This window comes from Opisthocomus hoazin, chromosome 7 (assembly GCF_030867145.1).
Source record: "Opisthocomus hoazin isolate bOpiHoa1 chromosome 7, bOpiHoa1.hap1, whole genome shotgun sequence".
Lineage (NCBI taxonomy): Eukaryota > Metazoa > Chordata > Aves > Opisthocomiformes > Opisthocomidae > Opisthocomus > Opisthocomus hoazin.
In genome coordinates this window covers 47,348,636-47,362,517 of record NC_134420.1, presented here as the reverse complement: position 1 = coordinate 47,362,517, position 13,882 = coordinate 47,348,636, and the positions used below count along the sequence as shown (strand labels likewise).

Sequence of the window (13,882 nt, the reverse complement as noted above, 5' to 3'; positions counted from 1 at the left end):
ACATGGATTTTTTAATTGTTAAAGATAATTAGAACCAGAGGGAGTCATTCATGTACCAAGCAGATGCTGATACTCTTGGCGAAGCATTCAATGTTAAATATATAAATAGGCAAGCTAAATATATAAATAGGCAAGCTAAGGTATTTGTCAAGTTACCATACAGAAAATAAAATTTTTCATTGTTTAATAAATGCTTCTCTGAAAAGCATTGAATACAGCCCTAATTTTCATTGGTTTCTGCAACTTTTTACTAAAAAATAGTATTACTACTCAGAAAGTAGTAATGTTTATGTTTTATATAATAATTGTTTCAGTAACTTACTGTATATAGTAAGTTACGGCTATAGTTGAAGTGCTTAGCAGTGCTTAAGCTCAGGAACCAAAGTTTGAAAACAACATACTTAGACCAAGTTGTGTAAATTTCTATAATAAGGCTGCTGTTAAATAGTATGAGGAATGAGAAAAACCACAATAAGAACACTCTTTAAAATGCTTCAGTTTTATTAAAAAAAGCCCTCGATGGGTGTGTGTTAGGTGAAGTCTGAGGTTACATTACAAATGATTGTTCTAATAGCAGTGTCCACGGAATTACCGAGATAGTAGAAATTTCTAACCAAGAATGTAGTTTACAGAGACAGTAGCTTGAGAGATGATGCCAGACACTTTGTTGACCATTGTACGATGATGGTGATGATGAGCAGAGACACTGACAATCTCATGCTAAAGCCTCCACTTAAGTTATTCATAGCTGTCCCAAATGCATTATCGTGAGGAGAGGTTGTATCGTACTTCAGGTCTACGCAGTGCAGCGTCTTGCTGTTAACTCTGCTAATGCTGTTTGTACTATGGCGACACAAAATACTTCACAGTCTCAAAACAGTCAGGAAGGCTCATCTGCCAGATCACGTTGATCAAAGTACCTAGTGGAGAGAAGTGGGGTACGGTAAGAAACCTCTAATGCAATAGACTCCTTGCTTTGGTCTGAGCTGATAGACGCCTTGCTTTCTAGCTCTTCTTTTAGTGTTTTATCATAATTGCAGCTTTGCAGTTCAGGGGGCTCATCTGAGGAAACCAATAAGCTTACTTTACTCTTAGGTTTACCTTAAGTCCTTTTACATAACTGTATTTGCTGCATAGGCCTAGGATACTTTAACTGACTTCCACTTTAAAAGAATCTAGGTTAGGACAAGAGTAATCACACATTTATTCTGGACATACTTTACTGTTTCAGGTATGTAAGCTGCATTACCTGCTAACCAAGCAGATTAACAGGTTCAGAGCTGATATTTGTTCTTCATTCTTGTTCTCCTGAAAGAGAAATAAATATTAGAGTACTTTTGTTATCTGTGTCAAATAGAGAAACTGTTACATGGCATGTTACAGGCTTGTAGTCTTCCCTTCATTCTCCAGCAAACTTAGGACACGAAAAATTACTTACCAAGACTTCAAGAACTGAAAAATGATCCTCCTAATAATTTGCTAAGTTCAACAAGTCCTTTGCGCAATGTTACATTAAATTTTACCTCTAGTACTCTGACTTCTGAGCATCGTCTTGCCAACTGTCGAATAAGGGAGTGAGCTTCAGGTAGCAAAGGTTTTTCAAGGCATACCAACAGTGCGTAAAGCCATCTACCCTGTGTGGAGTCAAATAACAAAGTTTTAATTAGCAGCATTTTCTTGAAGTTTCATGCAGTTCTTGTTACACAGAGCAGGCCTGGAGCATAGCTCTCAGAACAAAATTCCATTTAAGTGCTACTGTCAGAATTGAGTAGTTTGAAAGCCAAATTAGACACTCCTAGAATTTTCTGTCTCTAGATAAGCTGCTTGTGAGCAGTACACCTGGATTTCCTGATTTTTTTTTGAATACTGGCCAAGATTTAATAGTGTAAGCTGTACTAATTTATGAGTCTGAGGGAAGGGTTATTTTAGTAGTATATAAAGATTATTACTTAGCTATTAACTTCACAAACTGTGGAAAAACATTCCTGAAGAGCGACTGTATCAAGTCAGGTCTTAGTGGAATTAATGCTGTTAGATTAGTTCTAAGATTTGCACCACTGGGAAAACATGTCCTTTGCATTTTACTTCACTGAATTCTACTGCATTCTTACAAACGTAACTTCTGCTACCAGTCTAACTTCTTAATTTAATTTCAGTGTCTGGTGGCTTTCATTATGGGAATAAACTAAAACTCAGTGTGCGCATTCTCTGCAGCATATTGGTTATAAAGAAAACAGTCCTGCAGAAGAGAACAGAACACAAAAGGCCTTTAAGTGACCCAAAAATAGTGCAACTCTGTTTAGTATTATGGAAGTAATTTTTCATTACTCTTTTGCTTTGTGGTACTGACTAAGATGAGATGCATTCACCAAGGTCCTTTGTGGATATGATGTAGCTAGTCAATCTGGTTGTGGCGAAACTCCATGCTCATATACTCTGTCGATCAGTTTCTTACTAGGTTTGTCACCACACTAATGCAGCTAAGCTTTCTGGTCTGTGCTGCACGTTGAAAGATTAAATGTGTCTTTACCAGCGCACTGTCATGCATCTCCAACCTGAAATGGAGGTGTCAGTAAATACAGCGTGCAGTACCCTGAACGCTTAAACTGGTCAGAACCAAAGCTGCTGCAGTCGGACCCTCTTCTCTCTCCCCAGTGCTGATACTCATCTAACCTTCTGATTTAAGTTAGTGTGGGGAGCAATAAAAAGGGGAGGGGGGCTTGGCAGTACTTCATAGTTCTGTATGTTATCAGCCTTCCAGAAAGTTCTGTGAATGCTCATTTCAGTATCTAATCAAGAACGTTTTGACAGTTAACTGAATGTTTTATATGCATCTAGAGAACTCTTTAGAAACTAAAATAATCTCATAGAAAGCTATGAACAATTTATCCCTTGTTTAATGTGTTCGTGTGCAAGTAGTTAGAACAAATTAAAAATTACCAGTTCTGGAGTAAATTTTTTCTCTCCAAACCAGCTTATCAGGTATTCTAAGACACTGGTTACTGTTGCCTTCAAAAGAGGAAGAGAAAGAGACAATACAATACCTGCAATGTTTTGGTTTGCTGTCCTTCTACCTGAAGGATTATATTACATAAAAAGCAACGTGATCTTTTAAAAATATACACATTATGTATTTCTACTCCACTGTGGTACTATATGGTATTTATTCCAGGTTGAAGTTACATAGAATGGTAAAGTAAGTGTTAAAGCACCAGTTCCTGGAAAGAACTTCATATAAAATTAAGTAATTTTCTGTGTTAATAAAAAGTTATGGATAAGTAGCTACAGGTTAGGAAAGAGGCAGCACACTGACTGCTTGTTTCTGTATAAAGGTGACTAGTGGGAAACACAGTAGTAAAGGAAAGGCAAGTGTGATTCCTCTAGCCTTGCAATGCATGCGCAGGACTTGACAATCAAGTTGAAGGACTGCACTGAAAACACTAAGTGAGAAATGTTAACACACCATCAAGCACCTCAAGGGGCATTCAGCAAGAATTCAAACATTGAATGTTCTACAGAGAAATTACAAGGACAGAATACTCTGGAATAGGCATGATAAACATTCAACTAGTAAAGTTGTTTGTAGCTGAAGGTGAGATAATGAGTACGTGTTTTCCTTGCAAGTGTACAATGAATAGCAGTTATAATAAACAACTGTCTACTCTAGCACAGAAAAATAAAGACTTCTGCAACAGATAGAATACGAGAAATAATTATTTATGCACTGTCACTATGTGATTTTAAGAGGTAGGCTTACCTGATTCATTCTGCTTACAATACTTAGCAAAGGGGGAAAGCCCACCTGAAAAATAAAAAATTGAGTTGGAAAATGCAGACATTATCATAAACATTTTTGTTCTAATTTAGAATGTACTAACATTTTAATGTGATGCTCAGACATTCAGATTTGAAGGTCTGTTCTGAGCTTTGAAATCTATTAAAAATCTATTAAAAAAATAATAATCTTCAAGCAACATCAAGATCAGGTGCAGACAAATTGTCAAAGAACCTTGCTTTCACTGTTCTTTGTTAAAGCTTTGTTTTTTCAGAATGATGCAGTGAAGGGCATGTTTGGAGGATAGCTTGTATGAGCAGAGGAACCACTTATCACTATTCAACAAAACACTAAAGCAGACTATGCAGAAAGCTTTCTGTTGAGTTCCGTGAGCAATAGAGTGCTTTAGCTGCTAATAGATGAAGGAACTCTTCAACTTTTTGACTGAAGGGACAGACTTTTCACTGTTTCACTGAGTTTCCCTTTTAAGAAAAATGGAACTTCAGGGGCTCCCCAGAGAAGCTACTTTCTATTTAGCACAAAGGGGTGATAAGCAGTAGGATTGTTTCTGGCAGTTATTGTTGAAAATAGCAGCTGAAAATTAGATAGAAGTCCTATACTCACCTTTATGTAATCAATTCCTAGATTTTCATTATCAGATAGTGCATTTATTTCCGAGTATACTCTTTCACCCAGGCAGAACTTCTTCCAGCCTTCTTCATCCTCTGATTTTGGCTGAAGTAAATAAAAATAAATGAAAACTATGAAATATTGCTATCTCGAAGACACTGAAGAAAAGACTTGATAATATTCACAAGTTGTTGCATTAAACTGTAAAGCAAGATTAACCATGGATTTAATGACTGGAAAAAACCCACAGCACTGTTACGAATTCTACTCACCATAGTAACATTGCTGTCCAAATGTTGTGACCGCCAGTGATTTCTGTGCTTGTTCAGGCTCTGAGCAATTAAAACAAAGCCAGATCACAGTTTAACTTTGCAGTTATTTTATCCTAGCCATAATTGCTCTGTTATTCTTAAAATGCATAAAAAGTATGCATGTTAAAAAGTATGATGTTCTATACATCAGTAGAGGCAAAACTGTGTAAATTTAATTTCCCATGCCTCTTAGTATAAATGTAACTAAGTTGCTCATGCTGGGTTTTTGGAAGTAATGTTCAAGCCAAAGGAATTTTAAAGTCTACTACATAAAGTCAAGTTGAGGTAGTAAGCTTTAATAGTCTTCTAGACTTTTCTTGGTATAACAAGCTTAAGAAAAAAAAATTACTTAGTCCAAAAGCACACATAAAGCCACTATCCTGTTTCCAGCTGTGGTCTGCATCTGTATCGGATGTCTACAGAACTGTCAGAAAGAAGGCAAGCATGCTTTCCTAGTATATTGCTTCTGCCTGACAGGGATGCCATGTAAGACAGATTGGCCTGCTTGACAGTTGCCTGTACAAAGGTGTAAACTTTTCATAACAGAAGAAATTTTCCCCCCAATCCAATTCCTATTGTAGCAGTAAAAATGACCGCTAAAACCACTGTAAGTAACAGTAGCTGATGCATAGTGTTTGAACAAGTGACTTCTGATGCTCTTTTTATCCTCCTAAGTATTTCTTAGGATATTCTCATACTTCACAGTGTTAATTCTGGCACAGATGAGAGGACAACAGATTTTTGTATAAAAGAAGTATCTGTACAGTGAACATGCCTTTAGATGTCTGTTTCCTCAGTTCTACTAAAACCTTAGATGATGCCTAATATACAGTATGCAGTGCAGTACCTTGTAGAAATAGGGACTAGCTCAGTTAATGTTTACAGTGTAGATGCAGTAGTACAGATCTACACCAATTTACGTCCCTGAAAAAAACGGCAAATGAGCTCATGCAAAGTTCAGTGCTACAGCAGCTTCAGTGCAGCTGTGATACTGCTGTTACCTGAGGTATTCCTACAATGCAGTATCAATGCATTGTAAACATGCCTTCTGCAGTACTGGAGTCATAAATGATCTCCACCTACATCTTTATTATGTTTTGCATTTCACCCTATTTGAACTGTGGATAGAGAGGGAGACTGCCGAATTCTCCATTTTTGTTCTGTTATTTAAGAGCAGGGTGCAAATGCAGTAGGAAAGATTTAAGTCTGTGCTAACACTACAACCTTACAAATACATTTTACCAAACCAGTATTTTTCCTCATAATGGGTGCCATCACTGTCAACAGTATCCTAAATGGCAGCGTGTTCTACATACATGAATCACCTGGTGGGCTAGAAGCCACTTGTCTTTTAGTTAATTTGCATTCTGCAGAACATTCCTACTAGCACTAGGTTTTAATACAACTGCATAATGTCATAGGGATTTTTGTCCTCCCTCAGCCACTATCATTTATTCTAAAGACTGACATATTTTTGCTGAAGTTGAAGGAGAATTTTTTTTCAAACATGACTGTCTCAAGAGTTTTATCAGAGGTTTCAAAGACACACAGTTTTTTTAAGAACTTAAAAACATTTGCATACAAACATCTGTCCTGCCATAAAGTCACAACATTTCTATACTAGATATAACGTTGTCCCCCATAAAGCACAGATGTGTTCTACCTAGACAGTGCAGGTCCCATCACACACACCATTTTGTACCTGACGAACGGCTGAGAAATTGGCCACTTGCTGCTGCTGCCACTTGAGCGTTGGAGAGTATCCTTCAGGAGCAGGCTGACATCCGGAAATCTAAGGAAACACTGGCAATAATTACAATGTAAAAAAAGCTTTATAACAAGAATGCTTAGGAACCAGAGTATTGGTAAGTGTTTACTGTCAGGTAAACAATATCCTTTAGATCTTCATTTAAGAAAGGTAATTTCATGACCACATCCAAGACTGACTCAACAGTTGGTTTAGACAAAATTTCTTCCATTTGACTCCTCTTATGCGAATACGAAAGAAAACTTAAGTATTCAAATTACATTGTCAAAGAATTATTTAAGGTTTTCCTTTTAGCAATCGTTCTGTCTTAATTTCCCTATTTATAAAAAGCAGGGTGCTGTTTCCTTATATCGGACAGATGCTATGAATCTCTGGCATTCTTCTTGCCAAGATAGTAAGTTGAAGAAGACACAAGACCACAAAAATATCTTTTAGGAAATTAACTCTGACAGTTAAGTAGATATAACCTCTTTAAAGATTAGCATGAAAGAGTTACTGAAAAAAAAAATCATCTTTCTACAAACGTTTTAAGAATGCCACTACACAGAGATGAGACAAATAAAGAGGATGGTCACACAAGTTAAATGGTCCTGTGTCACTACTAGAAACTTTTCTTGAGCAATCTAGTAGTGAAATTTCAGATTACAGAGTTTTCACTAGAGAAGAGCAAACTTGGTCTCTTGAACTATTTGAAAGTAGATTAAAAACCAAGCTGGCAGAGCAGTGTGACAACAGAAAAATCTACTTGGGCAGTAAGGAAAAATCCCTGTAAAATATTTCACCAAAAAGGAAAGAAGTGGTGCTAGAATTTCATCTAACTTACTACCCTTACCCTAGATAAATAACTAAACCTAAATATAGGCATGGAAATATCTTTCTTCTGAAGTTTGTATAGGTTTTACGATTAAATATTTGTAAAATTTAATGCAACATTTGATTTCCTTAGACAGTACAACAGTCTGCTGTGCATCAAACAATATGGATATTATCAATTTAAGTCTATTATAAAGAATGTTAGCCAGCAGTGGAACAGGTGTTTCTTCAAACCTAGACATTTAATTCTGTAGATGCTTTTAAAATTCAGCAGTTACGCCAACCACTCACCAAAACATTACTAACATCTTCCCCCTTTAAATTTTTTCCTCCCAAAATAAAACCTGTGAAAGCTCTCAAACTTACTGAAATGTTTACTGTCTGCTTCCTTCTCAATTTTTTTGGGTCTATTTGCGCCACCACCACATCTGGGCATCGAGCTGCTTCAATTCTACAAAATAAAACCAAGTGGCCACATTTTTTTCCTTTCTGTAACAGGTGGCTGTACGTGCCACAGATGTCTCTGAAATACCGCGCCTGCGGAAACCTTCAGGGAGGTAAAAACACTGCCCACACCGCCAATTCTTACAGAAGGCTTGACCTGAGAGTTACGATCGGGTATTCTCACTCCCCACACGACTGCTGGTGCCCCCACCCAAAGCCTGCTGACATCCCAGCTTGCCCGGGGTGCGGCAACGCTTCCCGCAGCGCGGCCTCGGGAGCCCCGCGCTGCCGGTGCGGGGAGCCGAGCACCGGACCTCCCTCCGCCTTTCGGCGGAACACCCTCGGGAGCCTGCCGAGGCACACGCCGCCAAGCGCGGCACGGAGCGGCCCGGCACAAAGCCAACAGGTTCCGAGCCGATGGCGGGACGGGATCCCGGGAGCGCTGGGGAAACGGCTCTGGCGGCTGCGGCTGGCGGGTTAGCGGCAGCACGATGCGGCCGCCCTCCCGCACCCCGACGCGCAGCTCGGCCCTTCCGCCCCGCCACTCACTGGACGCGCTTCAGATACTCCTGGGGCGTCCTGGGAGGCACCGTGGGGTCGAAGTCCTCGGCCAAGTCACAGTCATCCACGGGAAGCAGCCGCGGCATCAGCTCCTCCACGCCCGACTCCATGTCCTCGCCGCCACGGGCACCCCCGCTCCGCCCCGCCCCAGTCCCACCGGCGGCCGAGCCTGCCTGACCGGGGGCCGCTGGGGCGCGCCGCCACGACGCAGGCGCGCTGCGAGGCGGCGCGAGGCGCGGGCTGCTCTCGCGAGAGCAGCGGCGCCGAGACCTCCCCGCCGTGCCGTGGGACTCCGCGGTATCGGGGGCTCTGTGCCGGGGAGCCAAGCTGCTGGAAACGCCTCGGGGCCTCCTGTGTTCTCTCGGTCCTTGCGTCCTGACGTGGAAGTGATAACGGCGAGCGCGCTGTGTGCTTGGGCCTGCGCCGCCGGGAAGCGCCAATGCCTGAGCGGAGGCCTGCGCCGGAGGTTTTAGCTGCCCGGAAGGTCGGGGAGGGGAACAGAAGGAAATCTGACCGAAGAGCAGCGCAGGCAGTGGCTGTGCCAATGTACTGCCCGTCAGACTAGGCCTGTTGCTGTGGTGAACTGGTGTAAACCTTCAGTAGCCATTTCCATTAGGTCCTGCGTCATTAATTCTAATAAATCATGAGTTTTGCAAGTGGTTCTTTAAAACTCGTCAATTAGTATTTTCTATTCTGCCTGTGGATATCCGGTAGTAATAATACTTGGCCTTTCCTTGAAATGCTTAGAGATCTATGGTTGAAATCAGTTACGTAAAAGTTAATTGCTATAAGTTTGAACAGAGTTCTTCTGGAAGGGTCAATGCCTGACTTCCCTTGCTGTATGGGTTTATCTAAATACTATTTCGTGGGAGTGTCTGCGTGCCAAATCCAAAGCAAGGTAGCATAAGCACCAAGGGAGGTTGCTTCTCAGTTGAGATAAAAAGCAGAAGGGGAACGCTGTAATCATTTACATTGTGTATTATGAAATTCCTGTTACGCGAAATGTTAATCTGTATATTATTTTTCCTATTAGTTCTGCAGGCAAAGTCAGTTTAGTGCTACCCACGGTCCCTCTAGTAGATCAGAGCAGCTCTAAATACTTCTGACATAAGCTCAAAAAAAGCAGTGCTTTTCTTTCTGCAAGGTTGTATTTTAGCAGTTCTGAGCAAATGTCTGCCCTAACTCCTCCCCTCCACTGGCTTTTGTTTGTTTTAAGGTGTTTCCAAAACCACCTACGTCTAACAGGGATTTTTAATTCTGAAACCCGGATCTAACGTCCTAGTTGAGTAGGCAACAATTGTGGTCACCTCTAGAAAGAAAACCTGCCTAGCTAAAACGACAGTGGTGTCTCTGGAAGGGCTTACCAATGGTCAATACGAAAACTTCGGTGAGTCCAGCTGTAAAAAGGTCTCTTCTAATACTTTGGTATTTTAGTATTTACTTTTACTGAGTTCAACTGACTACAATTATATTCAGAATTTATTATTTCTGTTTGTCATGAAGTCAAGAACTATGAACAGAAAGAGAATCCACAGATATAAATATGCTGTAAATATATTTTCCATCTTTAGATTACTTTTTCTGGAACTTTCAATTGATACTTTTAAAGTGCAGTAACATTTTTAATTATTACAGGTAGTCTTCCTTCCAATAATGAAATTATACCTAACAAATTTTGCCAACAATGTTGATGCAGCGTCTAGCAAATACGACTCAGTGGAGGAAGAGGAAAAAGAAACTGGAAATGAACATTCTCTTCAGCTGCCTAGGCATTATGGAAGAGTATTTTTCCAAAGAAAGGGTGAGTTGCCATCAGTGGACATGCACTGCTGACTCAAAAAGAAAAAATCTAACACATAAACTAAAAAGTTGGCATTAAGAAAAATGAAATGCTTTCACTGTACTTTCTAATACTGGGAGGCAATAAATTGTTTTCTTATGATGCATATACACCATGTTAGGATCCTGTTTTCTATTCTATTTTTTTCTTCTTGCTTTTCTCTGTGGCTGGCACCATTGTAACAGCTGCAAGACGTTTCTTGAAGTTTAGAGCATTGGATTGAGTCATTATGTAATGAAATGTGATTGTGCTAATGACTGATTACAAATACCCTATACCTTTTATTTTTAGTGAACTTTCAGAACAGTATACTTTCCTGTTCTTGCTTCTTCCCTTTTAAGTGTCAGTTGCTTCTTTTTCTCCTGTTGCTTACAGAATTCATCCCGCAGTTCTGACTTTGGGACTTGCCTCTTTTCAGTGTAACTTTCTGAAAATGTTGCACAGAGTTTTTGAGTACTTTTGAAATGGCAACGCTGAATTGCTTTCTGTGCATCTGTTTGAAGTTTGCCCTGTTATGTGGGGGTTTTTTTTGGTGTTTGTTTTTTTTTTTATCAAACTGAGGGGGTCACACGTCCTTGGTGAGCTGCTGCTTAATACTCCCACAACTGTCAGTGAGACTTGCGGATGTGGACGTTTAAAATCCCTCCCTTTAAGTTCTGGTGTTGTTTACCTGCTCATGTTTTTAGACTGAAGAGGACCAGCAAACAATACTGGAGAAAGCAATGGCATAGAAATTCTATCATAATTACATTTGACATATAAGAAAAGAGGATATTTTAGTCATTTGTATTTGGTTGGGGGACATGACAGGTTCTCGGAGCTGCGGCGCAGGAGGACGTGGCAGTCAGCAGAACATTTTCCAGTGCTCCCCGTCGCCCGGATTGGTTGCGCCAAGAGAGCTCAGCAAAGACAGAAGTTCCTGCTCCAGCCTTTCATGGCAAGCTTGTTTAAAATGATTCTGAAGTGCCCCAAAACCTACGCGTCCCTGCAACTTGGGCTTGGGGGAAAAAAACCCCCACACTAACAAAAAAACTGAACTGTACAGTTACGGCTATGTGAAAGCTATTGTGTGGATAGTAAATGAACGTGTTACATTTCTAATACCTGTAAATATGAGATAAAGCGTTGTCTCAGGCTAAAGCCCACCAGGACGGTAATTTCAATGTACTTTTTCCCAGGCAGTCCGAAGAAACACGCAAACGATCTTCCCGATCAACAAGTGGCCATCGATGCCCGCGGTGGAAAACGGGCGCCCGGCAGGGTGAGGCGGCGGGCGCCCGGCGGCCCGAGGGTCTCCCGGGAACCGGCCCCGGCAGGCCGAGAGCGGAGCGGCGGCGAGGACGGCGCCGGTAACCGCGGGCACAGGCGCGGCCCGGGGGAGCCGAGCGCAGGCGGGAAGGAGCAGGCCCGGGACGGCTCCTCTCCCGAACAGTCTGAAGGGCGAGGCGGAGACGGCCGCTCTCTGGAAGCAATCCGAAAGCCGAACAGGGGAGGAAACACAAAGCCCCGCGGGAGCAGGAGCGGTGAGGGATGGCGGACGCGGGCCCCGCCGCCCGGCTCGCCCGACAGGGCCGCGGGGCACTGGCGGGCGGGGCTGGGCTGGCCCGGCGAGGGCTCCGGGCCGGGGGGCAGACGCGGAGCCCAGCCCGCCCCCGCTCTCTGCCCCTTGACGTGGCGCGGGCTCTCCCAGCAGCCATGTTGACTGCGTCGGCAGCGCCGGGGCGGCTGCGTGCGGGCGGGGGAGAGCGGGAGGCGGCGGCCGGGACGCGGGGTGAGCGGGCAGTGCCGGGGCTGAGGGGGGCAGCGGAGGGCGCGGGGAGTCGGGACTGCCCGGGGGTGCCGCGGGGAGAAGGGCGCTCCCCAGAGCTGCTCTCGGGGCCGCCGGGGGGGGCTGAGGGGCCGGGGGTGCCGCCGGCGGCTGGTCAGCGCTGCCCGCGGCCTCCCGGAGCAGGGCTGCGTGCGTCCCTTCACCCGGGGCGGGGAGCGCCCACCCGGGCCGCCGCGGCGGAGCCCGCCGGGGCGGTGCGAGCAGCCGCCGAGGGCCCCGTCGGCGGAGCTGGGGCCGCCGGCTCTCGGGCAGGGCCGGCGGGGCACGGCGGCCGCCGCGCCGGGTGTAAAGTGCGGCTCTGCTGGCCCGCAGCCCCGCTGTACCCGCGGCCTGGTGCCGCTGCCGGGGGCTCTGACAGCGGTGCCTTGAGCTGTGGGTGAAGCTACGCGAAAACTGCGTTTAGGCCAGCCCTGCTGCGTTCGAGTATGTGCTTTTTTAATTTAGGTGGGTTGTTACATACACTGATATGTTTTAAAAAAACCAAACCCTCAACGAACGAAACTGGGAGAGCAGGTTTGGAGGATGGCCGTGTTTGAGAGTGAAAATGAAATTGTTACGTTGTCAGTTTGACAGCTCGCAGTTGCTTTAGGTAGCTACTAAGTCATTCTCCTCTGATGTTTGAGTTCCTCCTTGAGACTAGAGTGGATTTGTATCTGAAGTGCTGATTTTGGCATCAAACAATAATTAAAGGCTTATTATTGATCTATTTTATTTTACAAGATTGCTCACATGTAATAAACTGAAAGAATAGATTTGTAGTAAGAAGAGTGCACAGTGAACTGTACTGATTTAGTGGTATTTAAACGTGTGGTGTGTAAATGTTTAGAGGTGTTGTGATGAAAGAGGAGCTTTTAGAATAATCTATTTTGAAGAAACTATCATTACTGTTTGCAGTTGGATCTAGAAGCATTTCAAAGTAATGTAGTGTCAAAGTAATGTATTTCAAAACCATTCAGCTATAGGGTATCTGAAAGAATGGTGTATCAAATATTTGACATGTGTGATGGTTTGAAAGTCCTAACTGTACTCTTGCATGTAGTCGGAGTAATTACATAAACACTGTTATTTACCTGAGAATCATGCCTTCATAGTCGGGTGTAGTCAGCCTGTGATGCTTTATGTGATTCAGGTGTGGCTTCTTTGAGTGACGGAGTGAGATTGCCATGGTGCAGGGATGCGAGGTACGTACAGCCTCTGCAGGAGGAGGGAGGAAGCAAGCTGGTCTAGTCCTGGTGCCCTGTCCCACAGCAAAGCTAAAGCAGTAACAGCCCAACATGGGAGCTGTTGCTGTTCAGCTGTTCTGAAAATCACTGCTCTGTGGTATTTTGTGGCTTTCAGGTGTGTGAAGTTTGATACGTAGCCTGTAGGTCATGAGGGTTTGCTGTTCTGGTCTAATGTAATACATCTTCACACCTACGCAAGAAAATGTGCCTGGATAGCTGTAACAGTGGTACTGAAACTGAATGTAACTTGTCAGACCCTGAGTTTCAAATGGTACTGAAGCTGAATGTAACTCATCAGACCATGAGTTTCACCTTTGATATATGATGAAATATGTAAGTGTTATTGACTCTTGGAAAGAAAGAAAAGGATGGAAGAAAAAGTAGAGCAAAAATTGATTATTAGCAGGTTCTACCTCCTGAATAGGAAGTGCGTACCTTACTAGACAGTAACGGTATTTTACGCAGTAAATCCAACAAGTCTTTTGTGTATATGTGTGCACTGTATTAGTCACTGCACACTGGGGTTTGTAGATTGTCTTCTGTGGAGCAATAAAAATGATGTCCACGTAAAACCATTTAAAATGTAGCTAGAGTAAAATGTGGAGAAAAGACTTTAAAGTCCAGTGCAGAAAACGAGACTTCATGTTGCAGTGTGTGGGGATGGAGCTGATGAATGTCATAGCAGATGC

At 43.1% G+C, this 13,882-nt stretch overlaps 2 protein-coding genes across 3 annotated transcripts in view; one reads left to right on the top strand and one right to left on the bottom strand.

Annotated features, from left to right (window-relative positions):
- Nucleotides 1-481: 481 nt before the first annotated feature.
- GEMIN2 (gem nuclear organelle associated protein 2) lies at nt 482-8,499 on the bottom strand. The gene is made up of 10 exons (XM_075425484.1): nt 8,291-8,499; nt 7,664-7,748; nt 6,419-6,508; nt 4,678-4,737; nt 4,400-4,510; nt 3,758-3,802; nt 2,941-3,009; nt 1,524-1,634; nt 1,250-1,308; nt 482-920 (listed from the first exon to the last, which is right to left on the bottom strand). The coding sequence occupies exons 1-10, from the start codon at nt 8,410-8,412 to the stop codon at nt 881-883; spliced, it is 792 nt and encodes a 263-aa protein (XP_075281599.1). The 5' UTR covers nt 8,413-8,499; the 3' UTR covers nt 482-880.
- Nucleotides 8,500-9,518: 1,019 nt separating this feature from the next.
- SEC23A (SEC23 homolog A, COPII component) overlaps nt 9,519-13,882 on the top strand; it is a 30,698-nt gene continuing 26,334 nt past the window's right edge. The window contains exons 1-3 of one of the 2 annotated variants that reach the window (XM_075425730.1): nt 9,519-9,689; nt 9,938-10,103; nt 11,321-11,665. The gene's annotated coding sequence lies outside the window, so the exon portion shown is untranslated. Of the gene's footprint in view, nt 9,690-9,937; nt 10,104-11,320; nt 11,666-11,808; nt 11,914-13,882 lie in introns of those variants that run through there. The other variant, XM_075425731.1, reaches the window with a different exon arrangement.